Below are 25,912 nucleotides of genomic sequence, written 5' to 3' on the forward strand. Positions count from 1 at the left end.
GAATGAAAAAAGATTTCCAGCTTGTTTAATGCATAACAAAAGGTGGTGTATTCAATAAACTTTGTTAACCATATAAGCTTATTGGAGTAACTTGGGAAAAATCACTTCTTAGCCTAACCTATGTTATGAGATGTTACTAGGTTCCTTTGAAGATAAAACTAGATAATCTTATACATAACCTCTTGAATTCCTTGGAGAAAAGTGGGGTGTATGTGATAAACCACTTACATATATTAACATACAGTATGCCTTTATAAATTTCAGGAGATTATTTTAGAATACATTAATTAATTAATACCATCCTTTTTAGTTTTCATAGGAGTCTACTTTTGGACCTTGAATAACCATGCCTGTTCCAGATGTTATGTTCTGTGCACAGCAGATTCATGTTCCACCTGAATTGCCAGATATTATGAAACAATTTACCAAAGCAGCTATCAGGACCCAACCACGTGATGTTCTCCAGTGGTCTTATGGGTGAGTAGAAAACCAAAGTTAAGTATCTTAATTCAGAAGACTTCACACAAACATCACTTTTCATGACAAGAACATTGAATTGAAAATTCTGACATTATAGTACATGTGGAAAGAAAGAAATGGCTGGATTCAGCTTCCCAAATGCATGACTATTACTTTTAAGAAGGAGAATTGATACCTAGAAGCAATTTTGTACACTTGGTGTATTTTAATATCACAGGTTTGGATCTAGAAAAATTATCTGCGTATAGTAATCTGTATGTCTATACACTATCTTTATTGGCAAAACAAGTTTAGTACATAACAAAATATTTTAGTCTCATCTCACCATTTGTCTTGCATTTTAGCTCCCATTCCATTGACAAATTTTGGTTTGGATGAAGTAATGCAAATTAGGTGCATTTGTTACATTCACAACATTGGTAATAGTTTGTTTTTTCTACCTGTTCAGTGCTTATAGATAGGGTGAATTTATTCTGTTCTGAGTATGAATTGACCAGGAGGAGGTAGAATAAAGTTCTTTATTTACAAATTCACAACTATTTAATTTAGAGCTTAGATCAAAAGACAGCAATAATAGTGTTCGCTCAATCGCATCCCGGTAGGAAGGCAGAACAAATCTGAACTGCAGGGTTCTGGGACCTCGTTGGGCAAAGTTCTGGTGTAGCACACGGCAAGGTGGCAAGGCTGGACTCGACTGGGGCACGCAGCGAGGTGACAAGGCAAGATTCCGCTGTGGTTCATGGCAAGGTGGCAAGGCTAGGTTCAACTGTGGTTCGTGGCAAGACAACCAGACAGGACTTGACTGTGGAGCATGGCAAGATGGCTAGGCTCGGCTCGGCTGAGGAACACAACAAAGCGACGGGACAAGACACAGATGAAGAACACCACAAGGCGGCAGGGCTAGATGCAGCTGGGAAACATGGCAAGGTGGGTAGGCAAGGCTTGACTGAAGAACACCACAAAGTGGCAGGACAAGGCTTGACTGGAGAGAACAGTGAGGCAACTGGGCGAGGCTCGGCGGACAAACACTGCGAAGCAACAGGGCAAGGCTTGGCTGGACGATGCAGAGAAGTGGCAAGACGAGGCTTGGCTGGAGGGCACAGTGAAGCGGCAGGACAAGGCTTGGCTGGAATGCACAGTGAAGTGGCAGGATGAGTCTTGGCTGGAGGACACAGCGAAGCGCAGCTCAATACGTGTCCAGATTCAAAAGGCAGGGCTCGGTAGCAGCCTCTTAGTCTTCACAGGCATGAACCAGCTCGGAGTTCGAAGACTTGGCAGTTGAAGGTGCAGGATCAAATTGGAGATTGACGAATGCAGGCTTCAACGGAGCTTTTAGCAAACGGTTGTCTCTGGCAACCCGATCCTGGCGCTGGCGCCCTTTTATTCTGTTACTTTCCTGCCATTTCTCATCCGTGGCCAATTGGGCTTCTTTCTGCTTGGCGTGCTTTTCAGCTCGCCTTTCCCGTGCACTCATAGGCATTAGCAAATCTGCCTCCTGGCTGTCATCAATCCAAAGCTCCGAACTTTCCTGCCTTGCTGAATCATGCTCTATTTCAAATTTCCCACCTTTATCATTATTACCAACATTCAACTCCAACTCCCCCTCTAGATCAGAGTCAGACTCCATTCTGACAGAACTAATCATGTTGACAGGTTCATTTAATGTGGCAGTAATCTGTAATCTGGCAGTAATCTGTTACTTTTGATTAATTAATACAGAGTCTAGAGGTGTAAAATTTAAATGGATGTAGTACTAACTATATATTTCACTTTTAACATTCTTGTCATTAATGCAAATTGCAATTACTAAAAATTGTAAAAATAATTTTAAATTTTAAAATATTTTTAATTTTTTTTATATTGTTGTTTTTATATTGATTTTTAACACTGCATCAGTGGAAAAGGTGCAGTATGATCAGTGTTGGACACAGTTAGTAGAAGAGGATATGAGAGGAAGGGAGCTCTTACTCACCACCCTAACCCATCAGATTTCAGATCAGATATAAGATTAGAGTTGATTCTTTTGTTTTTCCAATAAACTCAGATGGTACATGGAGGTTGGCAGGATTATAGTCAAAAGGGATTATTGAGGTTCAAGAGAGAGGCATCGGTGTGCTTATGGAAACTTCAAAATTGACAAACATTCAAATAATGATTTTTAAAACAGTGGTTATATTCATTACTGACTAGTTGGAAGCACTATAAATCTAGTTTCATTCTCATAAGAACTCATCTGGTGAGAATATGCTTCATATGTTGGGTTTTATATATTGTACGTCCAGCCTTTGACAAGATTTGAGCTCACAGACCTTGCATTACTGTTTAGATCTATCTTTGGCCTGGCTGTCAGCAGCTTATAGGAAGGGCGGTCTATAAATGTTATGAAAGATATGTCTTCCTTTTTATTTGTTTGCAATCTCAGACTAGAAAGCTAAGTGTTAACTTGTCTGGGCCTCATGCTAGGGGAGGAAGTGATAACTTTGTATTACAGTACTATAAAGCAGTTATATTTACTACTCACCACTAGGAGGCACAGTACAACCAATTTTCTTCTTGTTGGAATTCATCAGGCATAAGTAGCCCCCCATAGGTTGGGTTTTATATATTTTATGTTCAATCCTTTACCAGGATTTGAAATCACACACTTTGCACTGTTTTTCAAAAAAAACAAAAACCCTAACAGGAAAAATATTAATACAAATCTGTCTGTTGAAGACTTGGCAAGCTCGGCACCAACCAAATATGGCTACTGTATCAGTTGCAAAATGAGAAAAGAAAATAGGTAAGAATGGAATGAATTATCCTTGAGGAGGGAATGGCTGCTTAAAACCCTGACTAGGAACGGTATTTTTGCAGGTCCCTCTTACTGATTCTATGTACATGCAGTAAACATGAGTTTCTAAGCTTTTAGAAAATAATTGTTAAACTAGCTACCATGGATATGAATAATACTCATAGGGCAACCCCATATACAAATGACCCCTAATCTAACAGTAGTCATGAGAAACAGTAGCATACCAACTGTTGATCCTGAAAGAAGACATCAAATTAGGCTTCTGGATAATTAATTGTGGCTCAAATTAATAATTTAGCTGCAGAATAGGACTTAGATGTGTAATTGTGTGTGTTTGTGTATCGCCACAGACTCCCAATATCATTAGTCTGTTCACAGACAGCTGTTTAAGTGGCCACCTAGCCTCTTGCCCCACCTGACTTTTGAAATATTTTTCGATATTTAAAATTATTTTTAAGGAGTCTGATACACTGCATGTTCGAAAATGGCTTTGAGCCCACAGAGGCCATATAGGTATTCTTAGATGAAAGACACAGTGGGTAGCCGCAGTGTTATATTTTATTTGGAAATATATCCACTTAAACAGAAAGCTCTTAGGGAGAGCAAGAGTTGATCAACCCAGTCCTCAGTCATAGGATATCGGCTTTTCTCACTGGGAAGGGCAAAAGCAAATACGCTTTTTCCCCACTTGCAGTTTAGGTGTAAGCTGTGGTGTTGATTTTGAAAACTTTACACATTAGCATCATCTGCTTTTAATGTGAACTGTCTTTTGGTATTTGGTATTGCATTATTATAGGTATTTTTATGCTTTGTCAAGTGGAGAGCCTCTTCCTGTGAAGGAGCGTGTTGAAATGCCAGTAGCTACACAGAAAAATGATACTGGTTTGACTCCTGGCCTCCTTAAAATTTTGCATAAACAGGTAAAATGTTTTTTTTAAACAGCTGAAATCTAGAATAATACTATAGATTTTTAAATGACCTGCTCTACCTATAAAGACTTTTCTTGTGACTTGTTAATTAACACTTAATTTCCCATTTTGTTTTCTTACATTTCCCTTATGATATATATGTTTTTACAGCTGTCTGGAAAGAAAACGGTGGATTTACTAGATCTCCAGAAAAAGTGGAAGAACCTGTGCTTGCCAATGGAACAACTGCGCAACCTTCTTCGATTGGACTCCTTTGCAGACGGAGTAGAATGGATGAAGTTTTTTGCCCTTGGCTGTAGTGCTCTTGGTGGAGTACGTAAGATATCAAAGTCCTTCTTATGCAGAATTATTGTGTTCTACTGAAATGAATAATAGAGGCGTTTAAAAATGCTTCTTTAAATTTTATTTTTAATTTTGGTTAAGTGCATAAGGAAGGGGTATAATAAAGAGAAAAAATTTAAAAACAGTTTGGGGTTCAAAAGATAGGACCCATGATATGTACAACATTAATAGGCTATAGTTAGGCTTGTTTGCATCATCTAAAACACAGAAAATCGTAAGTCCATTATGTACACATATGAGTGCATGCAAATATACGGACAGATAGAACATAAGTTCTAGCTGTATATACTAAGTGTTTGAAATTGATTTAACTCTTTGTTTTCACAAATCTACTTTTTTAAAAATTGGGAAAGCAGTTATGGACTCAGAAATATTTCATCATTTCAATTTTTATCCTTCAGAGTGTCAGTTACTAGGAATTTCTTATTATTTAAGCTGCAATATATTATAATTCAAATTTACCTACATGCCCGCAAGAAGACTTGCTGCTTCTCCGTGGCGACCTAAACAGACATGTCAGACATGTGCAGGAAGGCTATAATTGTCATGGCAGCAATGGATATGGTACACAAAATGATGATGGACAGCACGTCCTGGACTTTTCTGAGGCAAATGACCTCATCATCACCAATACATTTTTCAAAAAGTGCGTCAGCCACTTGGTCACTTATGCCAGCCAGATTGATTTTGGCATCATGCAACAATGTGACTTCCCTACTGTTAAGGTCATTCCATCCGATTGCCTCGCTGGATACGAAGATCAGCAAGCATACAAAGAGTGGCAGCAGCAAGATGGGTCCAGAGAAAATCAAATGGTGGAAGCTACGAGACCACAAGGTGGCAATCTTTAACCGCAACACATTTCATTCAATCTTCACCAGCTCAACTGATGCCACATGGACTGCTCTCCATGAGTCCATTACCACTGCTGCAAGAACAAACCTAGGCACTATGAGATCAGGTCATCATCGAATCAACAAGCAGGTGTGGCTCTGAACAGAGCAATTGCAGAAAGTATGTGAAAAAAAGGTGGCTTAAAAGAACTGGTGTGTGCAGAAGACCAATGAAAACTGGCAAAAGTACATCACTGCAAGAACAGCAGCAAAGAAAGCTGTCGCAGAGGCCAAAGCCCATCACTACCAAGACTTATATGACAAAAAGGAAAGATGGAAGAAGGAAGATGAGAAAAACACCTATTGACTAGTGAAAATGCTCACCAGAGCAGGAAAAGACATTGAAAACTACATGTGTGTTAAGGATAAAAATGGACAGCTACTTCAGGATAAGCTCAAAATCCTGAAACACTGGCAACAGCACTTCGATGAAATCTCTAATGTTGAATTTCCATACCTGCCAATTCCTGATGGCTTGGCTAATGTTGGTCCAGTCCTCCGTATTATACCTGAAATGGTTACCAAAGCTATCAGCAGCACAAAGAATTTGAAAGCACCTGACCTGGACAATCTACCAGCAGACTTCTGGAAGCTGAAAGAACTTTGCGGCACAGCAGCTGACTGGCTGACAAACATCTTCAGTGCCATTGTGGACTCTGGCCACGTGCCTGCTGAATGGGCCACGAGTATCACAGTTCCCCTCTTCAAGAACAAAGGCGACCCAGCAGACTGCTCCAACTACCGACCAATCTGCCTCCTGTCACACACAAAGAAAATTTTTGAGTGGATTCTCAACCAACACCTTCATTACATTGTTGAAATCAGTATCAACCAGTGCAGTTTTGTCAAAGGCTTAAGTACCACCAACACCATTTTCGCAGCTCACATAGTCATGGAGAAGTATAGAGAAAAGAAGAAGTCATTACATTTGTCTTGCCTGACCTATAAAAAGCTTTTGACCATATTCTGCATAAGCTGATATGGTATGTGCTATGTGACCACAGTGTGCCCGAGTTACACATAAAATGGGTCCAGATGCTTTACGTTAATACCATCAGCCGAGTGAGATGTGCCTTTTCAACAGCTTTCCTCTGAAAGTTGGTGTGCACCAAGGCTTTGCATTATTGCCATTGCTGTTCATTCTCATCATGGATACCATCATGTGAGACCTGCATCACAGTTCCCCCTGGGCCTTGCTCTGTGCCAAAGATGCCTTCTTGCAGCTACCACCAGGGAAGAACAACCATCTTAGCCAATTCAGTTTGCACCTCAATATCAAGAAGATTGCGTATCTCGAGATTAACCTGAGCAGCTCCACCATCCAGGTCAGTGGCAAAGATCTAGTGAAGACAAACTCCTTCTGTTATTTAGGATCCCATCTGCAAAGTGATGGCGGTGTTAATGAGGAAGTACCCACAAGGGTGAAGGCAACATGATTGCAGTGGAAAGAGATTACTGGAATGCTCTGCGATAGGCGCACGCCAATTCACCTCAAATTGAAAGTGTATAGAATGATAGTCCACCCAGTAGCACTTTATGGCGCTAAGTGCTGGCCAACCACCAAAAGCGCTGTGCCCTTTACATGCCATGGAGATGCACATGCTCCATTGGTCATTAGGTGTCTCTCTTCTTGACCAAGTGAGCAATAATACAGTCCAGCAGCAGATAACAGAGAAAATGTGGGAAAAATGCCTACAATGGTATGGCCACATTCTACAAGTAGCACCCACACCGTCACCTGCACTACCTACCATTTTAACACCGATGGCAAACACCCATGTGGAAGACCAAAGCAAAGGTGGCAGGACACAACATGGACATGAAAAATCATCAAGTTGGACCTGGTTGATTCAATTGTGTGAAGTGACATTCGTCGATCTGAAAAGTGGACCCTGCACATGCAGGAAAATGCTAGGATGAAGATATTATAATTCAAATTCTCTGAATTTCACAATTGAGAGGAATTTAATGGAAACCCACTTTAAAGTGCTCATTAATACAGCATTGCCACTGAATTATTCCTGTTCAGTAGCATTTGGCAGTATTTTCTACTAAATATTTTACTGATTTCCATTTTGATAATAAGGTTTTAAAATTTATTTGTATGATCTCTTTGCCACCCCAATCATACAATTATGGGCAGCTTATAACAATTAAAGCATAAAGCTATTACATATATATTTGCAACAAATGGATAAAATTAATAAATATACCCAGCCAATAAAATATCATACTAGCCATCCCCAGGAGATAAGATCCAAAAGCCTGATGGAAGAGAATCATTCTAAATTCCCTAGACATGTCAGCATGTTTTCTGTCGGTGAATTATGGAGTACGGACCTCATGCAGAGGTAAGGAAAAGTACATAAACCCCATATGGAGTGTTATGTATGCCAACATTTTTTTTCTGCTGTAACTGTGATGAGAAATTGCCATCAGTTCTGGCTTCCTTACGAGACAGATGTGCAGTCATCATGCATTACAACCTCTGGATGATCTGCATACTTTTCAGTAGGAAATGCATAATGTTTGAAGTGGCCTTCCTGGATATTATATATAATCTTTCCCAAGTCATTTTTTTTTACGGAAGTGCCTGGGATGGAAACTGAAATAGAAGCAGGTGTCATTCTGTGCATATTTATAATTAAAAAACTGTGCTACCTTTCCACATTTGCTGTCCTGATGGTTTTTTACTGACCATTTCTTCTGCTGTACATTTCTGTGGAAAGAGAGAGGCTATGAGTCTAATTAAATACATGTATTAGAATAACTACTAGTGAATCTCAGCAGCTGCCTTGTGTTCTAATACGTAGTTGTTTTGCTTGTTGTTTTGGCTTTCCTTAGTCCCTGCTCAGTTCAATGAAGCATGCCTGTGAAATTCTGACATATGATCCAGAAGGTGGAGCAGCCCGTATTCCATATAACACTTTCGAATTTCTCTATTCCTACTTGGCTAGCTTAGATGATGAAATAACAGAGCAAGTAACTAAGCCTTTTCTCAAGACTCTTAAAGAACAAGCGTAAGTATTAACGGGTATATGAATCTTGTGCCCCCTCATGGGATAGCAGCTCTTCACCTCATCTTGCCTTACCCCAAAAGCCCCAGAACCTTTTGATCATCAGAGACCTCAAGGAAGTCTATGAGATACCAGTTTGAGCTGATTACTCCACTTACCCTCCTTTCCTGCATCTCCAAAGATCCAAAGATTATCTCCTATAATCCTCTGAAGTAGTTCTGAGAGGTATAGCAGAGAAAGGAGTTTCCAATACAATGCAGCGTTTCCTACACCATAAGCTATGCAATTTTTAAAATACAATTTTCACTTTCCCTTTATAGCACAAATTAGGATGCATCTATATGTTATGACCCTTTAACCAGGATTGACAAACCCATTTCATACTATAATGATTAAACTGTGTGTTTATATACAGATGTAAAACTATTCAGTGGTTGAAGCTGAAAAGTAAAACTAGGAAGATTAATGTGACAAACAAAACAAAATTATTAGCTTGCTGTAGGTCAGGCCTGCACTTGTTGAGGGGAAAGTGCCACTTTATAAGTTAAAAATCGTCATGGGCTGTAAAGAAATACCTGGAGTGCCAATCCGCTGTTCCATGGCTAGCAGAGCGGTAGAACCGCTGGAGCTGGCAACAAGGCTTGGAGGTGCTCAGCAGCATGTTTTTTGAAGTGGTGGCAGTGGTTGTGTATTTACTTTTTAAGAAAACATTGGTGAGCCGCACAAGGTTACTTGTGCTGCATGTTGTGCTGGCTTGCTCTAGGTCTTTAACTATAATGCCAAATGAAATAGTTTTCTAAGTCCTAATTCCCATATAATATTTATTATACATGTATTGATTAGAGGAAGGGGCAGTATAGCTATGCTTTTATCCACCTTACATGTACTGTACTTTTGTAAATGCTGGATGATACAGCTGTCCGTTTAGCTCACCTTTTAATGTACCTTATTTAAGAAGAGTTATGATCATATTGCTAGTTCCAGCTTTTGTCTTTGTTCTCCTGCCTCATTTGGCCACCTGGATGTTATAGATGATGGAAATCCAGTTAAACTACAGATTTGGGGGTTATCTTGTGTGATAGAAATTACATTGTATTTTTTTTTTTACAATATTAAATTTCCTCTTATGTATAAATTGCATACCCGTGGGATGAGAGGGATTTAGTACAGAATATTGGTTCCTTCAATAGTAATAATGAAAAATTATTATTTTCTCATTTAGGTTACGTAAAGAATGTATGGTTGGCGTTGCAGATTTCACCACTATAAAAATAAACCCTTAAAACAGGAACATTTGAGGGTAACAAGTTTTCAGTACATAGCAAAATGTCATGTCAAATAGCATAATAAAATTAGAGTGTTCATTAATATGATCTCCAACATGCTTTTATGTTTGTGAACTACCAATAAAATGCATACCACCTAACATTTAATTGCTTGAAGTCAGATTATAGTACTTTATTAATATTGACTGCTCCTTCAACAAGCAGTATTTAGAGTGGAAAATCTAATCAGCAAGCAGTCAAATTTCAGTTTTGGCTCAACCTGGCTATGCCATCCTTTCAGTGAGAGCGCGCGCATCGTAAGTGATGCATTGTCAACGTAGCAGGTTCTACCAGAGCTCCATCCAGACCCTGATCTTAACAAGTATCTTCCAGATTGCTCCTTTCACGCTTGCAAACCATATATACAATTTCTGGGCAACAGCAAGTGTGTAAATGCAAAATGCTGGTCTACAGCTGTCTGTTATCTTTATTTCCTAGTGTCTGGATATACATGTAGTGTCAATTCCCTATCTGCAATACTTTGAGAACACTGAGCATCTTGTTTATTGGCACTATCATCAAAATAATTCAGTTTATCAAAACCTGTATTTGTGATAAGTTACATTGAAATAAGAGCAAAGAAGAAATTTGCCTTATTATATGATAATTTAAATAGTAACTAATTCTTTAAACATTGTATTTTGGGCACAGTTTGTCTCAATCTTTTAACTGGAATGAGTCCAATAAGAGCAACGATAATCAGGTAGCTGGATGAGAAAAGCTAGTGTGGTGCAGTGATGAATATGTTATACTAAGATTGGAAAGGCCCAGGCTAAAGTGCACCCTCAGTTATGGAAACTGGCTGAGTAATTTGGGTCTCTGTCAGCAGAGCCTGCCTCCCAGGTAAATATGGGGATAAAATGAAGGGATGTAAGCTGCCATGTGTTCCTGGAAATAGCAGACTATAAATCTATTAAATAAATAAAATCAGTATATTTAGCCTTGGTAGGAAGAGGCTGAGTGGATGTGATAATAGTACAAATAACTGAAAGGTTATTCTGCAGAAGGCAGTCAAGGCATCTTCTATGCTGTCCCTAAGTGCAGTGTATATACTGAATAATAATCACGCTACAGAAACACAGATTCTGGATGAATGTTACTAAAACACACTAAACTGAGTAGTTTAATATTGAAACCAACAACTTAATTGAGTTAAGGGGTGGTAGCTGGCCTTCTGAATAATTACACAAACTATCCAGTTTATGAGCGTGATAGAGATTTCAAATGATGTTTATTAAAGTTGCTAAGACGGTACTTCTCAGCTGTCAGTGTGATATTACACACTCTGATTATGCTATGGAATGAAACAGATACAACTCAGTTTTGGCACCACATATCTTGAAATGGAGATACAAGTATTATTTTCTTCTTTTATGATGCTTCCCTTCATCTCTGAAACAAAATGAAAGACAGTATTATGTTAGAACTTGTCCCTCTATTTTTTTTAAAAAAATCTCTTCATGAAACTAGTGTTTAACCATCTAACGCTCATGCATACTGAAATGAAATTGAATATACTGCTGCATTTGCTATTTATCTTTTGTTCCTTTTTCATCAGCTACTTAGAATATAGATTCTTTATGGGAATAATTCTTTTCCCCTCAATCTTAAATCAAACTGCACTACACAAGTGAATCAGTTTTTGAGAGAGATCACAGAACTATGAAGTAGAGCAGTGTAAAGGGTGGTTAATTTATCAATATTCTCTCTCCTGTTTTCAGTGTCTCCCTTCTCCTGAGACTATTCTTTGCTCTGACAGAGGAGAATCCATTATTCTTCTCCAATGTGCAAAAAAGAGACAGAGGAGAGAAAAATACTCTGTCTGCTCTCTTGCAGTTAACACACACAGTGAAGATGTTCTTACAGCACAAACTAAAAGTTATTTAAACATAGTTTACTAAATAAACTGTCCAGATTCACAGAATATGTTAACTCATAAAGCATGATTTATAATGTAGTGACTGAGCCAAGCCACAAATAAGCAGACCGCATTTTGGCTTAGTTTGGTTGTGTGAACAAAACCTATATAATACTTCTGCCAGTTGACCAAATGGTGGTTATTTTTAATAAGGTAATGTATAAGTAATATCTTACTCTGTACACTGTGTATATTAATCAACATTATTAAGAAAGCTACTTGGGTCAGTTATCATACATTTACCCCAAAAGTGCCACAGTATCAAACCATAGCCAAACTTGACATTCATATAACGCTGCTGCTTATATAGTGCATACAGGTAATGACCACAATTGGACCAGAATTTTGGTTGCCAAGCAAAGCAGTCATTAATGGAATCCAACCCAATTTTATGAACCTTTTTTGGAAGTCATTAAGTGAATCATGCAGTCCCCCATTGATTTTGCTTGCCATAAGCTGCCAAGAAGGTCGAAAATGGAGATCACTTGACCATGGGATGGAGCAATGGTCATAAATGTGAACCGGTTGCCAAGCGCCCAAATTGTGATCAAGTAACTACGAGGACACTGCAACAGTCATAAGTGTGAGAACTGGTCATAAGTCAGGGTTTTTTTTCAGCACTGTTGTAAGTCTGAACCATCACTAAACAAATGGTTGTTAAGTGAGGACTAGCTGTACTTCATTTTTTAAAAAAATGTATAGCGATGTATCTAAGTAGATGAAATTACCCAGCACAGAAGAGGTTTGGGGGGACTAGTAAAGAACTCATTTTTAAAAGCTTTCTACCATTTAAGCCTTAATCCTGCACTGAATAACACAATTTTCTGTTAAAAGCCACAATTAGTCACCCTGGTTTTATGAAAAAAGTTATTTTGCCTATAATTCCTGAATGAAATACTGCTATAAAATAACAATTAGTTTGAGAAATATTTTCATCCCTTTCTATATGTTTAGTAGTCAAAACAGAACCCAATGCTGTAAGTCTTTATCCTTTGATATATGCCATTTCATAATCCATGTATTCCCAACGGCAATTTTTTAAAAAAATCACTGGCTAAATTATATGCCAGTTGAAGTAAGAGGACAAGAATAAATTCATGTAAGTCTACAATAGGTAGTTTATTTTAACTTGGTCAACCCAAGAAACTGATGGCCAGTTTTGAAATTTCTTTTATTTTCAATTGCTTTGTGTCAGGATTTTTTTAGTACTTTCCCTGAAATAGGAGAAATTATGGTATGTAGAATTCCATATTGTTATTTGTTTTAGATTAAGCAGGTTGCTTTTTAAAATATATATATATATATATGGATGAGTTTGGAATTGATTCTGGTATCAAGTTAGTAATATCTTGGGCAAGTATAGAAAGGCTTAAAGCCAGTAACTGAATGAAAATCACTGTGAAATTCTCTCCTTTGGATTAACACTGAATGTAACCAAGTTAAGTATGTTTTGCAATCCTAGCTTGTGATAGTATCGCATTAGTTCAACAAAAGTCAGAAACCAAAGAGGTTACTTGCCTCTCTCTTTTCCTTCGGAAATCTCTCTCTCTTTCTCTTTCTCGACTTCTTTTTCGTCTGCTTGGACTTCTGCTGGAATTCCTCCTATGTCGAGAATAATCAATATCCTTTGAGCTTCCACAAGACTGTCTTGAATCAGCTGATGCAGACCTTCGTTCTTCCTTACTAAAGAAAAGACAGTAATTATGTGATCTTGATTGTTAATGTTGGGGATGGGAGTGGGTGCCTCTTTCACTCTCAGTGAAGAATGCCACTGATGGCAAAACAATTAGCTGCACAGAATTCATGGAGGAGAGGACTGGGCTTTAACACATAGCCCACTATCCCAGTTGAAATTACTGCATCCCCATTGCTAGCAGATCTCAGCTGCACCAGAATTAACGGGCAATGACTACTACTGTATTGTTTGCTCCAGTTTCATTTGAATGTTGTACTGCTGTTTAACGATGCCAGTGCTTAGGAAGGTGGCCATCGGATAAAGTTGTGTTTCTAGTTCAGTTTGAATTATGAAAAACCTTGCTGCAAAATATTGCAAGGATGATGCCATTATTTTTAATGATTGGTGATATCTGACTCTGCTTTCTGAATGCTATTGTGCTTTGTAAAGACAACCTGCTTCTGCCACTTGCCATAACACAATATTTAAACAAAGCCCAGCTTGTCACACGTACATTCTTGACTTCACTGAATATTTCACGACTATCAAAGGACAAATGATCTGTTGTCAATAACTGGCTAACATTCCAATTCTAAGCAACAAAGCAAGAAAGAATGGAGTTTCTACAACTTTTTTTAAAAATTAAATCAATAACATCACAAAAGGAGATAGGTATTGGGCAGAGTGGAAGAAAATTGTATTGGACACTGCGTATAGCACGATATCCCTGACATGCAGACATAATCTACAAATCATTAATTACAGTTCCATTTGAATTGACAGAGGAACAAATAAATGCAATTTCTTAAGTTACTGCCAGTTCAGAAAGCAGCAAGTATTTGGCAATGATAATTCATACCTTCCTGAAGACTTTGCTGAGAAAGACGATTTTTCATCTTCATGAACTTCAGTACTTCTGTTCTCTTCCTGCCAATGAGTGGCAAGTTCTTCCATATGTACCCCAATCACATCTCTGATTACCTGAGTAAAGATCAGAAATACTGAAATTAGATAAAGTTATGACAGAACAACATACTAAGTAATAATCAGATGGAAAACCTCCTTATACATAACTTCACTTATATGATGATCTGTAGTTTGTTTATATTCATTTCTTCAACAGTGCCTCTACCCAGCATCCTTTTTTCTCTACACATTTCTCTACCCTCCCCTCTTTTTGTTTGGTTACTAATGTGTTCCAGTTGTTATGAAACTTTGTAAAATAATTGGCTCAATATAAAATATAAAGAAAAAAAGCATATGGAAAGATAATGCAGCTTGTTAATATTGTTAATGTTGTATTAAAAATTATCCTAAGCAATTAAAATAGAGAAATTGGAACAAAAGTAAAAGTAAACATCCATCAACAAAGAGCTAAATATTAAAGCTGGCTTATAAAACAACTACCTGAGAGACGGTCACTAGGCCTGTACTACATTTATCCATCCAAATATTATTCCCATTTTTTGTCATGTGCTGGCTATAGTTATTCATCCCTATTGGACTGGCAATAGCAAAACTATGTACTATAGTAAACCTAAGAGTGCTACAGTATTTGACACCAAGTATTAAAGGGTCATAAACTTTTTAACGTTAGGCAAATTCACCTTATTGCAATTTCCAATGTATTGCTACAATGATAGCATGTACACACTGGTATCCTCAACTCAGTTATTTTTTGGAAAACTGAAGAAGAATTTAATATTCCTGCCCATTTAACGTGTTTCATACATAGATGTTTTTAAATTAATAAGGAAATATTTTGAGATAAAATGGCTGCAAAATCATATAGACCTCACCTCTGTGTAGGATTTCTTTGTTATGTGAACATTCTTAGCTCGGTATGATTGCCGCCGTCTTTTGTAATCCCGCATCTCTGCAAGAATTTCAAGATGAGATTTTGGACCTTTCTGGCCATCATCTAAAAGGCAAAAAAAGTATGTTATGTTAGAAGTAATAATTACAGTGCATGTATTTAGTAGTATATGTACAAAAAGGAGGGCCATATTTGATAGAAAATATCAGCAAAGGACTATAATATAGACTACAGTTTCATTAGGAGGGGTCTTTCAAGATAACAAGTAAAGCAAATTAATGTCACTGCTGTGACTGCAATCTCTGTCTCAGCAGTGGAGTAAAGGTTGATCACCTGCTGCAGATGACAGAGGCAACAGCTATTGGCTGCAATTCAGGCCAGCTCATATGTCCCACTAATTTTAATTCAAGTTCGTTAATCTAGGAATGCCACTGTGTATAAGAAAGCGGGGGGGGGGGGAATACTGGCAGCCCAATGTAACAGAAAAAAAAAATGTCTCAGGAAGAGACATTTATATGTTTTGTGATTTTTAGATATACAAAGTACAGCTGTAAAATTTCTTCCAGACCTTGGTTGACTTTTGCTGCCAAATCTACAAACAGGTCACTGTCATTTTCTGTCAGTTGAGATCTTGACCTCTGGTTCTTTGTCTCTGCAAGGACGTAATCAAAAATTGCAAGGCGGTCAGCTTGGGTCAGATCACAGGTGTAACGCTTGTGGTTTTGTGGAACTTCCATAGGCTGAGAAGAATAAGCTGCTAAAATGTAAGAACAGGATCTATCAGTCAAAACCAACACAAACACCAATGTTCTGAATCAGAGGAACATCTTCCATTCTACTACCAAGAGTTCAAAGCTTATTAGAAATATAACATGGCATATAAAATTAGATTTAACCTTTTTCCTCCTAGAAGAAACATCAGAATTGAGTTACAATTTGTTTTTAGTTGGTTGCTAGCCTCCTTTTTAACTTTTGATTAGAAAAAGTCTTGTACTCACAAATCATGGTAACTTTGGCTAACCATGACAAACTTTTTTTTTTTGTGCCTTCAAGTCAGCTTTTTGTCTCCTGGCGACTGCCTGGACTAGTCCCTGCAGTTTTCTTGGCAAGCTTTTTTCAGAAGTGGTTTGCCACTGCCTCCTTCCTAGGGCTAAAAGAGAGTGTGTGCTGGCTCAAGGTCACCCAGCTGGCTTCATGCCTAAGGTAGGACTAGAACTCATGGTCTCCCAGTTTCTAGCCTGATGCCTTCACCACTACACCAAACTGGCTCTCTCCCTGGGCAAGACTAGTAGGTGCTAAACCAATTCTATGTTGCAAGTGGCCCAATACAGACTGATGTCAATTTATGATGTTTCAGCTGAGGCTATTGACTTCATCTGACATATTACTATTATAAATAGAGTCAGAAAGGTTATTTCCTCCTAGGACAAGCTGTCAGTTGGCTAAGAAAGGAAATCATCCCTCATATATCCTTACAGTAGGAGCTGTAATTTGGGGGGCTGAGGGAAGCACTGCATCTTTAAGTGAGATGCTGAGGTCACACTGTAGAAAAATGGAGTTAAACAAAGATGAGAGTAAGGCCAGACAAATATTCAAATAAAATTTAATTCTCATGTGTAAGCTTTACCCTTTCTCATATCAAAAATTTTATTTCAGCAGCAATTTTTGGAGGACTAGGGACTACACCCAGTTTTTAGGGAACACAGTTTTCTTGCCCTACTGTATATGCTTAAACTTAGTTAAGGCTTCTTGTTCTTTTCTATAATACATCTCATTGTCTCAGCAGGACTAAATAATATGCTTGAAATCATAGTCCCAACTTTGGATTTGCTGATGGGAATAATTTCCCTGTTAGGGATTAGGCTGCATGTTGGCAAAACAGAGCAACTGAGCCCCATAAAAGGAAATGTTTTTAGAAAGTTCCCGGAGGAGAGAAAAGGAAGATAGAGAGATTCAATGAGAGGAGTTCTTGATGTCAGAACATTATTCAGCATATTAAGCAGGGCAAGTAAATAAAAACCAAAACTGGTGCTCAGGATCTCAATCAGTACCACAGTTTCTATAGCAGGTGGATGTTGGTGGACCTCACAGTGAAGAAGCTTAGCTTTTCCTTACCTGGGCAGTAATTTCCACACTCTTTAGCCATGGCTTTTTTAATAATGTCAAACTGCAAGTCCTTGTCTGCAGCAAAATAAAAGATGACACAGGAAAGCTAACTCTGCTTTTATAATCAATGAATATAGTGCCTGAAAAACACAGGCTACACTTTTGCAGTACTGAGCAATGATAACAATATATTCAGAAATTTGTCATATTGGAAATCATGTGTCTTTGTTTTCTTACAGTCATTTATAATATTCCAGACTCTTTGAATCTTGTGAAATCAAGAGAAACAAAAATTACAGACTAAAAGTGCAAAGAATTGATCTGATGGCTTTACTCTCACTTCTAAGAATATCAACTAGCATTTTGCAGTATGTTACTTTTTGGTACCGATACTTTAATATTTATATTTATTATCACATTCATACTCACCCATTTGAACTTTAGGAATTTTGCCTTTTTCATAGAAAAAAGTAGAATCATACATTTCAGCCTAGGAGGCAAAATATATGTAAAATAATACTATCAAATGGAAATGTAATTGATCAACCACCAGGCTTTGAAATTAATGGAAAATGCAAACAGTAGCAAATAAACCCACTATGATGGACTTCACTGATAAAATATTCAGTTTTCTAATTCAGCCTCATAAATGGTCTTGTAGATCCATAAGATTGCCACCTTGGGCTAGTCACTCTCTCTCAGCCCAACTCACAGGGTGGTGGTTGTGGGGAAAATAGGAGGAGGAAGGAGTATTAGGTATGTTCCCTGCCTTGAGTTATTTATAAAAATAATAAAGGTGGGATTAATTTTTTTAAAAAAAATCTAAAATTGTGCTAACATCATGTCCAGTTTTCACTCCCTTTATAATTTTTCACTATACTGGCGCACAGTACAACTCACCAGATCCAGGAGGCCCTAAAGCCCAAAGCCACTCCACCTTAGTGGGGTTGAGTTCAAACTTGTTCTTCCCCATCCGAACCCCACAGCTTCCAGGCAGAGGCAGAACCTCCACAGCATCACTTGGCTGGCCAGAGGTGGAGATATACAGCTGAGTGTTGCCAGCATGTTGAAGATACCTCATACTGTGCCAACAAATGACATCACCCAGTGGCTTCCTAGAGATGTTAAACATTAGTGGGGAGAGAGCTGAACCCTGTGGCACCCCACACAAGAAGGGCTGTGGGGCAGACCTCTCCCTCCTACTAGAATCAACCCTGGAGGAAGGAGGAGAACCAGTACAACACTGTGCCCCAACTTCTAACTCCCAGAACTGGTCCAGAAGGGTATCATGTTTGATGGTATTAAAGACCACCGAGAAATCAAGGAAAGCAAGGATGGATGCACTACCACCATCCTGTTCCTTCTAGAGATCATCCACAAGTGCAACCAATGCTATTTCAGTCCCATATCCCAGCCTGAAATCTGACTGGAAGGAGTCCAGATAATCCACTTCATCCAGACCGCTGTGAAGCTGCAATGCAACCACCTTCTAAACCACTTTCCCTAAAAAGAAAAGCTTGGAAACCAGATGAAAATTGTCCAAAACAGTCAGGACTAGGGATGGTTTTGTGTGGAGGTGGTGGACCACTGCCTCTTTAAGCAATGTAGAATTTTATATGGCAAAATATGTGGCCTTTGTGGAACCAAGACATTCCTACCACTAAAGATTATGTTAGAGGCTGGTTTTACTGATTTTTATTTTTTTAAAAATCAGGTGGGGCAAGTATACTGGTGTCCACAGAAAGCATGGTATTTATCCCTTATCTAAGATTGTGATAACCTTATCTCTGGAAAGTCTATATAACTCTGGAATGTATTTAAAGTAAAACTTTTATCTATAAAAAATAACTGAAAACACTTGCGAAAACTAGCAGAAGTGCTAGAATGAAATAAAAGAACCATAAGAGAGCAAACCAAAGGGAACAGCAAAACAACCACAGCTTCTAATTGTTCCCAGCCATGTGTCTGGATGTAAAAGCAAGTCACAATATAGCAACTTACAATCTGGTTTATGGCAGCAGGTTTCTGGGAGGATGGGAAGTCTTCTCTAAAAACTATCATTGCTCTTCCTACCATTAGCAACTATCAAACCCTCTCCCTGCATCACTGGGCATCGGGAGAAAGTGGAGGAGGGGGGCGCTCAATGAATGGTGGGAAGAATAGCCTTTAAACTGCTCATCCATGACTGTAATTTTAGCACCTGTGTTGATTTGCCAACAGGGGTCTAATATAGATATTTTGCAGTAAAAAATTTAGAGGAAAAAATGGTCTGGGTGTCCATCTAAATGGGTGTAGTGTCCATTTCAAAAATCTAAAGCCACCTTTATTTTCCAAAGAAAGGAAAATATTTTCTTCCCATCCTCAAAATATGAATAATTTTTTAAAAGGGGAAAAAACAGCAAAGCATTACCTCTTCCTCTTTAGAATATTCTAGTTTCCTCAATTTACAGGATGTCATATGTTTCTCCAAGGAAGATTTAGGCATTTGATGATTAGCATCATAGGGACAAGTCACTTTCTCGCACTAGAGAAAAAGAAAATACTTTTTAGCATGAAGCACAGTGGCAAGGCTTCAGAATAGTAGGTATGTTTGACAGCAAAACATGGTTTCCCATCTTTCATTTCCTCCATGCCCCATTTAATGAAGTTGTTCAGGTGCTGGACTAAAAACCAGGAGACTGCAAGTTCTAGTCCTCCCTTAGGCAAGAAGGCTTTGGGTCAGTCATTCTTTCAGCCCAACCTTCCTTACAGAGCTGCTGTTGTGGGGCCAAAAGGAGGTGGAAGTATTATTAGGCACAAAGCCAGCTGGGTGACCTTGGTCCAGTCACTCTCTCTCAGCCCTAGATGAGAAGCCACTTCCAAAATCTTGCCAAGAAAACTGCAGGGACTAGTCCAGACATTTGCCAGGAGTCAACAATGACTTGACGGCACAAAAAACAAAAATCTAGTAATATTAAAACTAGCAGGAAAACTGTCAACCATGTGATCAGAGAAAGCAAGTTCCAGATTTCCTAGATAAATGAAATGTTCAAGAGCTTCTCCTTGCTCTCTTCCTCTTTCCTCTCACTCACCTTCATCACAAATGTTTTTAAAAATGAATCAAGAACAGATTATGCATTCTTGAACTGCAATTCAGTAGAGAAGGGATAACAAACACTAAGTTAGATACAGGCTCCTCCAAGCTGAGCTGAACTGATGACCATCCAAGTAGTTTTCTTGGCAGCAATACCTAAGTGGTTTGCCACTGCCAACTTTGAGGAATTTTTGTTTGTTCCACTTTTATAGATACTCTTATGATTGCTGGTGGTCTCTCATCCAAGTAGTCCTACCCAGGTCCTATCCTGCATAGTTTTCAGACCATCAGCAATATTTCAGAAGTGGTTAACCAATGCCTGCTTCCAGGGCTGAGAGAGATTGACTGGCCCATGGTCACCCAGCTGGCTTTGTGCCTAAGGCAGGACTGGATCTCAAGGTCTCCCAGTTTCTACCCTGGTGCCTTAACCACTACACCAAACTGGCTCTTTCTGTAGTATACAGTAACTTTAATTATTTCAAAATCACATGAGTGGCCCCAGTATAGTAGAACTGCCTTATTTGAGCTGCAAAAACCCGGATGATCCCTAGGTAGCAGCAGAGGGATCCAGCAAATCCTATCAATGTCTGGTGGTCGTCCAGATCTGCGCAGGCCAGGAAGGTAACCCTGTAAGAGGCTCGGCAGAAGCTGTTCGTTGCACGGAGCTGAATAAAAGCTCTTGCTGAATGTCCTTCCTTCCTCGCCCCGTGAGCAGAGGGGAAACCCAGCTCCCCACCGCACTCTGACCCGCCGCCTCTCGAAAGGAACCTTACCGGGGTCCCAAACCACAGGGAAAACGAAAGAAGGCTCTTCCCCACCGGGCCGTGTGCCTCGGCAGCCATCTTGGGAAAAGGCACTCTCGCTTCAATTTCGCCCAAATTTAGGGGCGAGACCATCTTCACTTCTGGCAAGGTAACGTCCTACTTTGAACCTAGAAGCTTCGCTGGATCAAGATAGTCATTTTTAGCGAAGATACCACCGACTTTTAATTTTAAAAAATGCAGCTACTTTAACAGCTAACAAAACTCAGTCATAGCTTCAAGTTGCCTGACTTAAAAAGCATTCCGCAGCGGAATCTCGCGATATTTTTCCCGATCGCTATATTTCTCAGCTACGCCCGACTGTGAGAGAAACGGGAGATCGCACTCTTAAGAACAGCCCCTGTTGGCGGATTGAGGAAGTGCAAGTAAGGCAAGCGAGCATCTTCAGTAGACGTCAGAATGGTCATTGGCTAGTCAAACATTTCCAATGCATTAAGCGGCCAGTCTTTTCTTTCTGAGATCTGAACGGGTTTAGTTACGCCTAACCACTCTAAGATTAATGCCTGTTTTCCGGTTTCGTGTATCATATTTTCTTTAACCGTTGAGAAACAAGCTCAAAAAAGCACATCAAAGTGCATTTTTTCTCCAGACTTTTGAGGCTGAATGCAACCTTTTTTACTTAGCCAATTTCCATACTTAATGCTTTTTTTTTCATTTTTTTGCTTATTAGATTATAAGTGAAAGCCAATTAATGGTCAGAAACTGCATTTTCAAAAATACGATTAAAGCATTGTATATTGCTTCCCTTTAATCCATATTTCTCTGCATCATTCATACAAGCCTCTTGTTTATGCTCAGTGCCTAGATTTTTTTCCTGATTTATAGAGCCAATGAATATTATATGCAACCTATTAAGATGCAGCTTAGTCACAAATTCAGTTCACTGAATTCTAGAGTGTAGTCCTGCAATGGGGGAGGGGGGGAGGGGGGGGGAGGGGGGGAGGGGGGAGAGAGAATCAAAAATAGTTGCACAGCACATATTACCATGACAAACAAGAGATACAATTTAACACATTATCATACCAGTATTTAATGTAATACTAAGAGAGCTAGTTTGGTGTAGTGGTTTAAAGCACCAGGCTAAAAACCAGAAGATTTGGGGTATCTAGAATTGGAGTGCCAACGCATCTGGAGTGACACCAGATGGAAAATTATATTATTTAGCTTATAGTAATTCTGACATGGGGCAATATACTTGTACCCAATCATGTCATGTACTCAGGGAACTTGGTAATTGGAGATGAGGAAACTGCACTTCTGCACATAAAGAGAATATTATGAAAAGGGGTGATACTAAAAGAAAAGAAAATTTACCAATTGTCCGTACACTGGGTTGTTCTTAATCCAGGGACCTGCTGTACTGGCATTCTGATGAATGAAATCAATGGAAACTAAGCATGAACCATATAGAAGGCAGAAAATGGATTTGGAAAGAAAGCCAAAACAAGCCAAAAAAGTACAAATGAGATGGAATATATGGCATCTTCTGCTGAAATACTTTACTGAACTACTGTATGTATGTATGTATGTATGTATGTATGTGTTTTAAATGTTAAATGACAGTCTTTTAGTGGATGGAAGAGAAGGACAGCCCTTTGAAGTCCAGCTGAGTAAGTCAGGAAAGAAATTCCTCCTAAGAGAATGACAGCCCTTGTTAGTGCAGCAATAAGCTTTTTTGTGATCTTTACATGTAATTCATTATAATAAAGTTGCTGGGAATATGTTATGAGTATTAATTTCTCATGTGATTTGTATTATCTAACAGCATTTGTTTGCATGCACCTTCCTAGTTTGTTGCAATCAGGCAATAATATGATGGCTTGCAAGGTGGACTCTCGTTTCGAAGGCCTAGTGTCCTGATTACCAGGAAACACACTGAGGCGAGGACTTGGTCTCTAATATTTATTAGTAGTACTTAACAAGAATCCTAACAAACTGAGAAAGCGTGGGAAAACCCAGCCATATAAACCCCAAAGGTTAAGGCGGTCCCGATCTGTGTCTCTTTGAATGGCTGAACAGTTCCTCAGTGCTACGCATGCGCTTGACAGTCTGGGTGAGAGCCCCCTGCTCGCCATCCTTACTCATGACATCTAGCTTGGATAGCGTGAATAAGCTTGGGGTAAAAGTGGGCTTTGATTGTACTTAATAGCAAACTGCCCAATATTTGTCATGGTATTCTCAGGAGTCTTCTCCAACACCAAAGTTCAAAAGCATCAAAACTCTTCCTATCTTGCTTCTTTAAAGGTCAACTTTAGCTTCCACAGAGTGTCACAGGGCTTGCACGATTCTGAACTTTATAGGTATAGACACATCACGGCATTTGAATCTCTTTTCCAAGGCCTTCACAGCTGCTCTACCAAGTGCTAGTCTGCAGCATTATTTCTTGGCTGCTTGTTCCTTTACTGTTGATGGTTGATCCTAAAAGGCAGAAGCTATCCACCACTTCAATATCTTCCTTGTCAATTCTAAGGCTGGTTGTTCTGGTTGTTCTACCTGTTGTCATTAGTTTGCTCAGCTTTATATTTTTTCACTGTGAATTTAATTGTTAAGCTTATTATATCTGGACCATATACCATAGCGGTATAATATGTAATTTTCTCATTTTTAGAGTACAAAGACTTTCAAAAATAGATATCAAACTCATATTCTGGATTCATTCTTTAAAATCAAGGTGTGCCTTTCTTTCAGGTTACATAGGATTATCTTCTTTGCTGTACCCCAAACTCAATAAAGCCAAAGCATAAGGTAACAAATTCCACATTTTAGGAATGTAATTGAACATCAAGGGACGCGGTGGTGCTGCGGGTTAAACCGCTGAGCTGCTGAGCTTGCCGATCGAAAGGTCGGCGGTTCAAATCCGCGCAGTGGGGTGAGCTCCCGTTGCTAGTCCCAGCTCCTGCACACCAAGCAGTTCGAAAACATGCAAATGTGAGTAGATTAATTGGTACCGCTTCGGCGGGAAGGTAACGGTGTTCCGTGCAGTCATGCCGGCCACATGACCACGGACGGGTCCTTACGGACAACGCCGGCTCCAAGGCTTAGAAACGGAGATGAGCACCGCCCCCTAGAGTCGGACACGACTGGACTTTACGTCAAGGGAAACGTTTACCTTTTACCTAATTGAACATCACATTGAAATCTATGAATATAATATTTCTTTCTAAAATTATGTTAACATATTAATTTGAACTACAGTGGAATAAGATCAAATCATATGAATTAAAGCAGGGTTTCTCAAACTTGGCAACTTTAAGATGTGTGGACTTCAACTCCCAGAATTCCCCAGCCAGTCCACATTAGATCTGGCAGAGAAGGCATGCTGTGGGTACCATCTGCTAGGGACTTACATTTGATGGATCCCAGGAGGCAGGCCTTCTCTGCCATGGCACCCACCTTATGGAACATTCTCCCCCCACCCCAAAGTTAGGTTAGCTCCATCCCTGTTAATGTTCTGGAAGTCCCTCAAGACCTGGTTATGTTACCAGCCTTGAGGGTCCCAGGAAACTTGTAAAATCCTAAGATGGTTCCACTATTGTGGTTTATATATTCACTCTCCCAGTACCTTGTGGTTTGTATATTTTAATTTTTAAGAATGATTATTTTATATATTTATAATTATTTTTAATATAATTGTTGTTTTATATGATTGTTATACGCCACCCAGAGTCATTTCTTGTGAGATGGGCAACCATATAAATTTGATAAATAAATAAAATAATAAATAAACACTGAGTTAAAGCATCTTCACATTGTCAATATAAAAAAATCTATTGTTCATTCCCTTTGTTCATCGGTTTTAGCACACTCTTTAAGGGATCCAATTGACCCAAAAGAATATTTCATTTTTAAATCATAAGAAGTGTTTTTAATACATGGATCCATTGATTTTCCAGATTTGGATATTTCATTTCTTCCTTTTGCAGATCAAATGTATAAGTACAACTAACTTTCATTTCACTTAACACCTTATAAAATTGAATTTTTGATTTTCATTCAAGTTTAGCACCTCTTAGGCTGCTATGTATCTGGGTCATACTGTTTAGTTAATGCATGTTTCAGTTGTGTATATTGTCAAGTATATACTGAAGGCAAGTCAAACTAAAAAGACAATACAGGTCCTCATTTTGTGACTGCCTCATTTAGTGACCATTTGCCATTACGATAGTGATGAAAAAGTAACTTTGCAACCAATCCTCACATTTACAACCTTTGCAGGTCTGTAAAGCAAAGGAAAGCTGAAGTTGTGGTTTCACTTAGTGACCACTTCGCTTAACAACCAAGTTGCCGATCCCAACTGTGGTCACTAAACAAGAACTACCTGTATCTCAAAATCTTAAAAACAACCATTAAAAATCAACTGATTAAAAGTATTAATTCCTTGTTTAGCCCCAAGAATTCCAATAAAACATTTTCCCTGTTATTCTGATATCTGAGTCACCCCACAACATCAACTTCCCATGTGATTTGGATCAAATCATAGCAGCGTACCTATCCGTTACCAAAGATACCTAGCAGCTTTCAGAGCAGGAAATGAAGAGCCTGATTTAGTACACCTGGACCCTGACAGCTGCTAAGTTTCAGAAGTGTGACACATTTGCTTTCCAAATGGGCCCTGCAGCTGTATCTGACAACTGGAAGAATGCCTTTTATGCCGAGGGAAAGGTGACTGTAACTATAGATGGCTGGCTTAGAGCGCTTGCAAAGGTGTTGGAAGAATTCGGTT

General features: G+C 38.9%; 2 protein-coding genes across 3 annotated transcripts; one reads left to right on the forward strand and one right to left on the reverse strand.

Moving 5' to 3' along the window:
• Nucleotides 1-325: 325 nt before the first annotated feature.
• Nucleotides 326-9,796, forward strand: ROPN1L (rhophilin associated tail protein 1 like). Its single transcript, XM_063300199.1, has 5 exons — nucleotides 326-477; nucleotides 4,071-4,194; nucleotides 4,354-4,515; nucleotides 8,283-8,458; nucleotides 9,678-9,796. Exons 1-5 carry the CDS (start codon nucleotides 347-349, stop codon nucleotides 9,736-9,738), a joined length of 654 nt encoding a protein of 217 aa, XP_063156269.1. The 5' UTR covers nucleotides 326-346; the 3' UTR covers nucleotides 9,739-9,796.
• Nucleotides 9,797-10,914: 1,118 nt separating this feature from the next.
• On the reverse strand, nucleotides 10,915-21,334 carry SNRNP48 (small nuclear ribonucleoprotein U11/U12 subunit 48). 2 transcript variants are annotated; one of them, XM_063298745.1, is made up of 9 exons: nucleotides 21,142-21,334; nucleotides 19,706-19,819; nucleotides 17,725-17,785; nucleotides 17,305-17,370; nucleotides 15,758-15,946; nucleotides 15,173-15,294; nucleotides 14,233-14,354; nucleotides 13,217-13,377; nucleotides 10,915-11,172 (listed from the first exon to the last, which is right to left on the reverse strand). In XM_063298745.1, exons 1-9 carry the CDS (start codon nucleotides 21,262-21,264, stop codon nucleotides 11,075-11,077), a joined length of 1,056 nt encoding a protein of 351 aa, XP_063154815.1. In that variant the 5' UTR covers nucleotides 21,265-21,334; the 3' UTR covers nucleotides 10,915-11,074. The 2 variants fall into 2 exon arrangements, with proteins under 2 accessions (XP_063154815.1, XP_063154816.1); XM_063298746.1 differs by having other exon boundaries at nucleotides 11,065-11,172; nucleotides 13,217-13,381; nucleotides 21,142-21,331.
• Nucleotides 21,335-25,912: the final 4,578 nt, after the last annotated feature.

The sequence above is a fragment of the Candoia aspera genome, chromosome 3 (assembly GCF_035149785.1).
Source record: "Candoia aspera isolate rCanAsp1 chromosome 3, rCanAsp1.hap2, whole genome shotgun sequence".
Lineage (NCBI taxonomy): Eukaryota > Metazoa > Chordata > Lepidosauria > Squamata > Boidae > Candoia > Candoia aspera.

Bases quoted from the DNA above. Each gene is read 5' to 3' on its own strand.
- ROPN1L (XM_063300199.1), top strand. From the start codon at position 347: ATGCCTGTTCCAGATGTTATGTTCTGTGCACAGCAGATTCATGTTCCA. The intron at 4,516-8,282 runs GTACGTAAGATA...GGCTTTCCTTAG, and splicing joins GCTGTAGTGCTCTTGGTGGA to TCCCTGCTCAGTTCAATGAA. The intron at 8,459-9,677 runs GTAAGTATTAAC...TTTCTCATTTAG, and splicing joins AAGACTCTTAAAGAACAAGC to GTTACGTAAAGAATGTATGG.
- SNRNP48 (XM_063298745.1), bottom strand. From the start codon at position 21,264: ATGGTCTCGCCCCTAAATTTGGGCGAAATTGAAGCGAGAGTGCCTTTT. The intron at 17,371-17,724 runs GTGAGTATGAAT...ATTTTGCTGCAG, and splicing joins AATTCCTAAAGTTCAAATGG to ACAAGGACTTGCAGTTTGAC. The intron at 11,173-13,216 runs GCAAGTAACCTC...ATTTTGTTTCAG, and splicing joins TTCCGAAGGAAAAGAGAGAG to AGATGAAGGGAAGCATCATA.